Raw genomic sequence first — 10,184 nt, 5'->3', positions numbered from 1 at the left:
TCACAGCAACAGAAACCCAACGTTTTTTTTGTTTGTTTGTTTGTTTGTTTGGTTTGGTTTTTTTTGTTTTGTTTTGTTTTGTTTTTTTTGTTTTTTTTGGAGCTGGGGACCGAACCCAGGGCCTTGCCCTTGCTAGGCAAGCGCTCTACCACTGAGCTAAATCCCCAACCCCGAAACCCAACGTTTTAAGTAGATCTATAATGGTAAAAGTCGGCAACTAGCTTAGTAACTTTCCATATGAGCAGAAAGAACATAAAGCAGAAAGAACATGTGTCTGTGCAGGGCGCTAGCTCTGTGGCAGAGCGCTTGCCTCGCGTTCACGAGGTTCTGGGTTTGATTCTCCGTTATTATAAAAAAAAAGTAAGAGAAAATATCCTGTTCTTGTGACTCTGAATCAGCCCTTGAGCGGCTGGATTTGGCTTCTGCTCTAAGAATCTTGGACAAAGCAAATGTTAGACAAGCATTGCGAGGGCCAGATGATAAAGCTTCTCGCCTCCCCTTCTCCAGTGTGGCTTAGAGGAATACTTGGCTCTGCAGGAGCATAATAGTGTCTTCATTGGCGCGAATAGATTTCCTGTTGTGTTAAGTTGTAGCATCTCTTCAGTTTAACCAGAAGAGAGGTCGGGAGGCCCTGGAACTGGGAAGAAACAGTAAGTAAGTAAAGGACTAGGTCCAGTAGTCATGGCCTAGAAGCAGAGCAGCAGACTGGGCCTGGGAGGTGAGGGTAGGGAGAATGTCCCCACTGCAGGCTTCAACTGACCTGCAACTCAACTCAAGGCCTACCAGCCAGCCCCCCATCCTTCCTAATGGGGCCCTTCACTCCTTCGGTTCTCAGGCTTGAACTAGTGCTGAGTGCCTGAGGCTCTCTGTACAGAGAGCAGGAGCTTCTTGGAGAGTCAGTGACACCACAGAGGTCACTTGAACCAGGTGCAGGTGATACACAGGGACCTTACCATGAACATCCAAGGAATTGACCTACTTGCAGCCCTTCTCCCAAGCTGAAGTTTAAGTTGGTTTATTCAACCTAAATAACCAGAGAAATCTTTAAACATTAGGTTATTGGTGGGTTAGATATGCTGGTATACAGCTTTAGTCCTAGCACTCAGGAGACAGAGGCAGGAGGATTTCTGTGAGTTCGAGACCCACCTGGTCTACATAGAGAGTTTCAGCCCAGCCAGAGATACATAGTGAGACTCTGTCTCAAAGAAAACCCCCCCTAAGAAAAGAAGTTATATGCTTTCTCTTTTAATATATGTTTTATTAAACTTCATCACTTATGTGTGCATCTGTGTGTGTGTGTGTGTGTGTGTGTGTGTGTGTGTTTCTGTGGTGTTTGTCAATGAGTGCAGGTACATATATATGCCACTATGCACATGTGAAGTCATTTCTCTCCTTTCACTGTGAGTTCTGGGGATTGAATTTAGGTTGACAGACATGTGACAAGCACTTTGGTCCACTGAGTCATCTGACCTGCCCTCTTCTGTCCTTTAAAAAGGACTTTTTCCCTTCTCCATAGCCTGGGATGACCACCATTCATCTTCTCCTCTCGGGAAGCAGCATTGAAGACAAATGACAGGCTTACCCATCCCATCTCTGACCATTTGGAAGTTCTGCCCTCTTCTAGCCTTTGAGAGTGAGAGCTGGATGGGCACTTGGGAAAGCCACCACCACTCTTTAACTGCTTTGCTTTTCCTGACCTCCTCAACTCATTGGATCCATTGGACTTACTGTTGCTCACAAGCTTTGAAGGGTGTCTTAGTTGCTGACCCCACTCCTGGTACCAACTTCTGTCTTAGTCACTGTTCTATGGCTGTGCAGAGACACCACAACCAAGGCAACTCTTTAAAAAGAAAACATTTGATTGGGGACTTGCTTACAATCTCAGGAGTTTAGCCCATTATCGTCATGGCAGGAAGTATGGCAGCAGGGAGCATGGTGACAGGCAAGCATGTGCTGAGGAAGTAGCTGAGAATTACATCATGATCAGTAGGCTGAGAGAGAGACACTGGGCCTGATGTGAGCTTTTAAAATCTCAGATCCCACTCCCAGTAACACACTTCCTCCAATAAGTCTACACCTATTCCAACAAGGCTACACTCTTTAATTCTCAAATAGCCATTCCCTGATAGCTAAGTATTCAAATATATGAGCCTATGGGGCCATTCTTATTCAAATCACCATAGAGGAGAAAGAGGTTTGTGGGAAACTCCTGTTCTTCGGCCATATGCTCAATTTGTATAATGATCGTGTATGTGTACCTATGTGTGTAATGTGCAAGTTGCATGTATGTAAGCATGTGTGAAGGCTGAAGGAAAACCTCAGGTATCTCTGTCAAGAACCATCTCATGTTTAGGCTCAGCTGGCTGAGCAGCAAGCCCCAATAATCTGTTTGTCTCACGTCTCCAGGACTATAAACATGCATAGCGGCACCCAGCTTTTTACCTGAGTGCTGGGATTCAGACTCAGGTTTTTATGCTAACTGAATATCTCTGTGAACCCTAAAATTTAAAAAAAGTTAATTATGCTTATCCATTTATATGTGTGCATGTATCTCAGAGCACTCATATGCCACAGTACACATGTTGGGGTCAGGGAACAACTTGTAGGAATAGATTCTCTCTTTCTACCACATGAATCCCCAGGATAGAACTCAGGTCACCAAACATGATGGGACAGTGCCTTTACCCCCTGAGTCATCTGGCAGGCGCTACTCAATTTTGTAAAAAGGGCAAGAATTTCATTAAATGGCAGAGGAGAAAGCTTAGATTGTTTTTTTTTTTCCAATCTATTTTTCCTAGTAGCAAAGCATCCAGAACCAATTATTACTGATTCGAGTTGAGTAAAATATCATTCTAACGATAACAAAAGAACAACCCAATTAAAAGAAAATGGACAAAGGACTTGAAGACAATTCTCCAAAGAGTCTACACAAATGAAGACCGAACTGTTGAAAATATGTTCCGCCTCACTAATGATGAGGCAGTGGAGGCTGATTCACGCCTGTTTGAGCAGGTTTCATTTAAGAGAAGGAGAAGAGGAGGAAGAGGAGGGGGAAAGACAAAGCAGGTGTAAGGGTGTAGAGAACTGGATCCCTTGTGTGCCACTGATAAGGATGTAAAACCATGCGGCTGCTGTAGGGAGGCAGCTAGGTATCTTCAAAACCTTAAACATGGAACTGTGATAAGATCACCCCCGTCTAGCTTCTGGCTATACACCCAAGGGAACTAAAAGCCCAGACTCCAACAGTTAACCCAGCAGCATGGTCTAACCACAGTCGTCAAAAGACGATGACACCCGAGTGCCCATCAGTCGCCGTAGACAAGCACAGTGTGGTAAGGCCCTACCGCAGCAACACCAATGGACTTTAAAGACATCGCGCTAAGAGGAATAAGCCAGTTGCAAATTGCGGACAGATAGCACATAGAGGCATTTGTAGACGCCGCTTTGAAGAGTCAGGATTTCTAGAAGATAGAACGGTTGGCTGCCAAGAGCTGGAGGCAGGAGAGAATGTTAAGTTCGTAGTCATTTTGTGCGAGGGCATGTGTGTATTTGGGCGCACACGGAAGCCAGGGGACAAACTTAGTGTTCCTGCTTAGGAAACATTCACGTGTATGCGTCTTTATTTTTATGTCTTCACATGTATCCATATTTGTGCGTGTGGAAAGCACCTTTATCCAGTAAGCCATCTCGACAGTTCCACCATGTGTTTTGGAGACAGACTCTCTCCTTGGGCCTGGAGCTCATCGATTAGGCTAAATTAGCTGGCCGGTGAGCTCCAGGGACCCTCCTGTCTCTGCCCAGCATTAGAATTACAGGCACACACACTGCACCCAGCTTTTTTATTTAACCTGGATTTGAAGCTCACACTCAGGTCTTCACACTTGCAGGGCAAGCCCTTCACTGTCTAAGCCTCCCTATCTGCCCATGGGTTAGTATGGTTGCAGCTTTAAGTTTCAATGACAAATATTCTGAACCTAGATGGCAGCAGCTGCACAATGTGGACGCTCCCCAACGATCCACTTACAATGGTCAAAGTACGCTGGGTGGTAATGGCACAGGTCTGCAATCCCAGTATGAGAGGGGAAGAGGCAGGCAGACCTTTGCATTGGAGGCCAGCTTGGTCTACAGAGTGAGTTTCCAAAAAAGCCAGGGATATACAAAGAAACCCTGTCTTGAAAAAACAAAACAAAACAAAAAACAAACCAGCACAAAAACAAAACAAAAAACAAAAAAACAAAAAACAAAAAACAAAACCCACCACCAACAACAAAACAAAGGTCAAAATGGCAAAGTATACATTTTACTGCAATTTAAAAAACAAAATCAAAGACCAAAATGAAAGAGGACAGAAAGAAAGTCCTCAGACTTACACACACACACACACACACACACACACACACACACACACACACACACACACACACACGAGGACTCACACAGGCCTTCCAGTGGTCTTTTGTACCTTGAGCTACTGTGAGATCTTAAGCTCGGCTGTGGTATTTCTCTACCACAGAGAATTTTAGGAGGTCCGTCCTCACAATGGAGAAACGTTTCTGGGGAGAGTTACAGAAGCAATATAGAAAATCTCACTGTGTTCTGGGAGATTACTTGGTGAGGCCCCTGAGAGAGACTAGCTGGGGTGTGTGAGGGGAACATGAAACAGAGAGATCAGCTGCACACTCCTCCAACTTTCTGCATCTTTCAGGGCCCATCCCAGCTCTGGGTTGCCAAGCCCTGATCTGAAAGAAGATAGCAAAGTTGTACTCATTCATTCCTTGAACCTGAACAACAGCCTTCCTCAGAATCCTCCATTCCTACTGTCAGCAAGCTGTCCTGCAGCCTAATCCTGACTTCAGCACACTGCACAAACTCCCCCTCCTTCTCCTCCCCTCCCTTCCTCCCCTCCCCCCCCTTCCCTCTCCCCCTCCCCCCTTCCCCTCCTCCTCCTAAGTCTTATTATCGTAGTCCAGGCTGACCTTGAATTCATGTTCTCCTGCCTCAGTCTCCTGAACACTAGGATTCTATGTGTAAGTCACCACACCTGACTGCCTATGTTTACTTTTACCCAATGACACCTCAGGAGTTGCCCAGGCTACTGATGAGGTCAGGAAGCTAAGAGCCGGTGGTAGTCACCACACTCCCAATACAGTTTCCCATCTCTCTCAGCCTTGGTGACAGCCTCCTCTGCGCTGTCCTGGATCCCCCACCCTTCCCCCTCTTCTACCCTCTCCTGTTTACGTCTCCACCCACTCACTCTCAAAGCTCAGAATACTTTGTTTCCGTTTCAGTCTCTCCCGTGTGGGATTAACAAGAAAGGAAGACCTTTCCTTCTGAGACCGCTACCATGGTTAGCTATTGGCTTGGTCCGCACGTGTCCTAGGAGAGGCCCTCTCACCTGGCTGTGGGTGTGGAGATGATGGGAAACTTCTTAGGCTGGTTAAAAGGAAGCCTCCTTCTACACTAGTGGGCAGTAGCTGCTCCTCCTTAGATTCGCCTTAAGGCTCGTCCTGTAAGACTCTTCTTCTCCTTAGACAGGGTTCTTGTAGCCCAGGATGGCCTGTTGTTCCTTCTTCATGTCCATTCCTTTTGTCTTGTTAATAACCCAAGTCGGACTAGTACTGCCTGTTGGAATGTTGCTACACCTTGTGAACTTGATCTTATGCAGTTGTCACAGCTGCAGTGAGTTCACGGCTATGATGACCCAGTCATGTACCCAAGACAGCATTTTCCCCCCCTCCTCCCAATGCTCCTCCCAGTGCTCCAGCTCTTACCTTTCTTCCCACCCCCTTTTCCACACTTGAACTCTTTGTCTCTTTAAACTTTACTGTTATTATGAGGGGTCATAATATGGTGTGGTGTGTAGAGGACAGCTAGAGGAGGAAGGAGAGCTGACCTCCTATCAGGAAACTCTACTAATGAGGAGGCTGGTCCCCCAGCACCCGCGGAGGCTGCCTAGAAGTATTTATTCTAAGTAGCTACTACTGGGACTCTGCTATGAGAAGTGAGCAGCAGGAGGAGGGCCACCCTCCAGGATGCCTCTGGACAACTTGCTCCAGCTCTCATTAACATCCCCAGGACTCCAGCTTCCTGCACCCTCTTGATGGCAGTGCTAAGAAACAGCAGCCACCACTGCCTCCCAGCGGCCCGAGCAGTCGTCTGCATTAAGGTGCCCAGCAGATCTCAGCTGCATCAAGCAGAGACTAGCTCAGACTTCCCCCCAAGAGCCAGCCCTGCAGCTGGTGACTCAGCATGAGGCAGAGCGGGGGAAGGGTCTGGGGGAGTCACGCGGGGCTAGAACTTGGGGTCCTGAGGGACCAGCACTGATGATGACAGGAGTCCAAGCCGGGACGCTGAATCCCAGAACAGGTCCAGCCGAGGCCCCGCGATCGAATGAGTTCACAGTAATATTGCTAACCTCCGCTCTGTGGATCTAGAAACCAAATCCCCTAACTTCAGGCTCCCTAAAAATGCAGCACCAAACAAGATCCAAATACTATAGTCAATGACCCCTTTTCCTTGTATAGTGTACACACACACACACACACACACACACACACACACACACACACAGCACAAGCAACTACGCAGGAGCCTCCAGAACGACGTGGGTGGGGATTTGCCTTTATTTCATTTCAACTTGGGACTGGAAGGCTCAAGCACAAAGATGATGCCAACAATACCAGGCATTAGAGTGACCCCTGCCACATGCAGAATTCATGGATGCTCTCTCTGGATCAGCCATGGACTGACAGCTGTGCCCTATGAAGAGAATAATGCCTCTGTCACCGTGAAAGCCCCTTTTTATTAATTTCAAGATCCGCATCCACCCCAGGTCGCCTTGTCATTCTCGGTGATTGGATCTTTCGATACACTGGGCTCTCTTGCTTTTTTTTTTTTTTAAATTCGTGTGGGCTCGGAGCCCCACCCCAGTGTGAGCATGCATCCCCTAAAGGGAGAGTGAAATCCACACAGGATGCTGGAGCCCAGGCAGCATGCTTCAGACGATCTACCAGCTTGGGAGAAAGACTGCCTTCTACCACACCTCGGAGAGATGGGAGGGAGGGCTCCTCTTGTTCAGTCTCACAGGATAGTCCTAGCCATTCAGTTCCTAACCCTGCCTAGTTTTAAATGAACCCAGCTAGGCACCTCTTCCCTTGAGAGAAAGATATATGTGAGCCAACACATGGAGAAACCCGCGAACCGGTCAAACCATCATTTTCTTCTTGGCTCCACTTCTATTCTGCCAAGGGGATCCCTGAAGTCTGAAGCTGCCCCCCAAACCTGTCTGCAAGCCTCCCTAGCAGTTTGAGGGCCCCCATGGAATGTGGTTGCTACAAGCCCCCAGCCTCCAGCCTCCGCATTCTCCCAGGGTAGCCTCGGGTTTAATCTCAGTATCTCTCCCCACGGTTTGATGCGGTGGCCCGACTTGGAGGCGACTGGGGAATTGTCAGGTGCCTTTGCTTTCTGTCCTCTCCTCATCAGCTGTCTGAGCGTTGCTGACCGTGCGGAGCTGCCCCTGGGCCGCAGGCTTCACTGACAACACCAAGCGTTTTCGAAAGGTCTCACAGAGCACTATGTACACAAAGGGGTTCAGGCAGCTGTTAGCATAGCCCAAGCTGATGGCCGCGTTGTACAAGTAGACAAACGTGAGGGTCGGGCGGCTGATGGACAACTGGGTCAGCTGCAGCACATAGTAGGGCGCCCAGCACACAAAGAAGACCAGACAGATGGCAATGGCCGTGCGGGTCACCCTCTTTGTCCGAAGCCGGATGCTGCGTTGGGAGGCTGGGGCCACCGAAGACGTCATGCGCTGTAGTATTTTCACGTATGCGGCGGTGATGACCACAAATGGAAGGGCAAAGGCCAGGAAAAACTGGTACAGAGTGAACCAGTAGAGGTCAGTGTCCGGGTTTGGCAGGCGGATGCCACAGCCCACAGCACCCCCTGGGAAGGGAATGAGCCTGGCGTAGAGCCACACAGGGGTGATACTGATGAAGGAGAGCGCCCACAGGAGGCAGATCACCAGGGTGGCCATGGAGGGCTTCCGGAACTTGGTGGAGGAGATGGGGTGGACAGTGGCCAAGTAGCGGTCAATGGTCATGGCGGTCAGGATGTAGGTGCTGGTGAACTGACTGTTGGCGTCCATGGCTGTGATGAGGGTGCACATGGTTTCCCCGAAGTGCCAGACGCCGTTCCCCATGAGCTGGTGGATCATGAAAGGCATGCCCAGCAGGAAGAGCAGATCCACCACAGAGAGGTTGATGATGAAGATGTCAGGAACATTGCTGCACCAGTGTAGCTTGGACTTCTTCACCACGGCAAAGATGACCGTGGAGTTTCCCACGATGCCCAGGAGACAGATGGTACCAAACACCGAAGGCATAATGATGTTGATGTAGGAGACACTCCGTGTGCGAGGAGGTGACCCTGATGATAGAAAGAATAAGTGTGACCCGCCCTACGCTGTAGAAGGTGACAACTTGTCACCGACGGCCCTTTGGCTGGCCTCTTGTGCCTGTCACTGCACCTTGAGGTCAACATGTCTCTGGAACCGTCTCCCACCATCCCCCCTCCTCATGGTGTTGTTAGTTCTGTGCCTCAACCTCCTCCGCTGTTCCCTGGTGACTCCTACGGAATTTTCTAGATCCACCTGTTACTCTAAGGACCCCATTCTTCACTTCATCCATTTACTCAGAGGGCCAGGAGTCAAGACCCACAGATATCTGCTGAGAACAACTTCATGTCCCCGGGATCCACCAGGAAACCTTGTCAAAAAGGCTTGAAGGACATTCGCGCGCGCACGTGTGTGTGTGTGTGTGTGTGTGTGTGTGTGTGTGTGTGTGTGTGTGTATTTGCAGCTTCGTCTTTTCAGAGAGAGATGGCCAAAGGTTTTAGATAGGTTCCTAGGCATATCTGAGAAGTGACGGGTGTGGGGTGTGTTTCAGGCTCAACAGCCCTGCCCTCTCCAGGTTTTCTGTCAGGGATTTCCTTCGACCATGTCTCCTGAGTCTGGGCTTTCCCTACAGGGTAGGGACTGAAGCTGTGTTACACCCCAGAAGCTTGGGAATTTTCTCCACACAAACCTTTCCTCTTTTCCCCTCGTTCCCTCCTCCTTCAGAGCTAGAATTTCAAGGCATTGCCGTTCTGCAAATGTCAAGAAGCTTAATTTACCAGAAAAGTTAATCCTCTCACGCCCTGTGAAGTCTTTTGCTCCCAGCCGCCTTCCCTACAAGACGGCAAGGACCACTCAGACCCCATTACCCCAGTGCGAGGCCAGAGGATTGAGCCCAGGATAGCGGTGAATCAAAGCGCTTCCGCCGGCTCCCACATGCTACCCGCCCGCTGTCTTGCTTGCTTGCTTGCTTGCTTGTTTGCTTCTCCAGCCTTGATTTTTTTTTTTTTCTCTGCAAAGCATATTTGGGACTCATCGGCAAGATTCCCCTGCCTGCCTCACGCCTCGTCACCAACCCTTGTTATTTCTAAATGTGCCACATCTCTATTCCTTCCTGCCCCTTCTGTCCTAGCTGGTGTCCCCTCCTCTCTTCTTCCCCTTCAGGCAAAGCAGACTGCAGATCTTATCACCAAGAACTGTAAGATAAAGTTTCCCTGGCAGTTTGGCTTGGGAGGTGAAACCTTCCCATTTTCCACACCCATCCCGGAGGAGGGAGGACTCCAACTCACCCGCCAATGTGAGATTATCCTGGCCATCGGAGATGTTGCTGGCATTGGGGCCAGTGGACAGCAACGAGGTTTGCAGATCCATGCAGCCGGTGCAGGTCGCCTGCTCCCTGGAGTTGAGCGCCCGTCCACCCACGCAGGCTGCGGCAGCCTCCAGCGCCCGCCACCGCCTTGTCCCGAGCGTGAGCCCCGCAGTCCAGAAAAAGGTCTTCCTCCACCGCCTGGCAGCCTCTGCTGCCTCTGAGCCCAACTGCTCGCCCCACTCCCTCCTTCCCAGCTCCCACTGACATCACCTAGACACATTAACATTCGGAGGCAGATGCACGTTAACCTCTTCAGTCCCGGCTGCGGCTCCTACTCCTGACTGCCTACAGAGCCAGCAGCTAGGCTCAAGCCACCCCATGCGGAGGAGCCTTCTTCCTAGCTCCTTTGAGAGCTCCTCCGAGGGCGGTCTTCTGAGCTCACAGGGGCTAGGGCTTGTCTTGCATGCCCATCCTCGTCTTTGC

At 49.7% G+C, this 10,184-nt stretch overlaps 1 protein-coding gene across 1 annotated transcript; it reads right to left on the bottom strand.

The window, feature by feature from the left end:
* Positions 1-6,601: 6,601 nt before the first annotated feature.
* On the bottom strand, positions 6,602-10,177 carry Mchr1 (melanin concentrating hormone receptor 1). Its single transcript, XM_032918202.1, is given in 4 exon segments — positions 6,602-8,427; positions 9,682-9,798; positions 9,801-9,857; positions 9,860-10,177. Coding segments are annotated over 4 exon segments (1,263 nt in total). The 5' UTR covers positions 9,969-10,177; the 3' UTR covers positions 6,602-7,447.
* Between the last annotated feature and the right edge of the window lie 7 nt (positions 10,178-10,184).

The sequence above is a fragment of the Rattus rattus genome, chromosome 1 (genome assembly GCF_011064425.1).
Source record: "Rattus rattus isolate New Zealand chromosome 1, Rrattus_CSIRO_v1, whole genome shotgun sequence".
NCBI classification, from domain to species: domain Eukaryota; kingdom Metazoa; phylum Chordata; class Mammalia; order Rodentia; family Muridae; genus Rattus; species Rattus rattus.
Note: the sequence above shows the minus strand (reverse complement) of the source record. Positions and strands in the feature narration are given on the sequence as shown.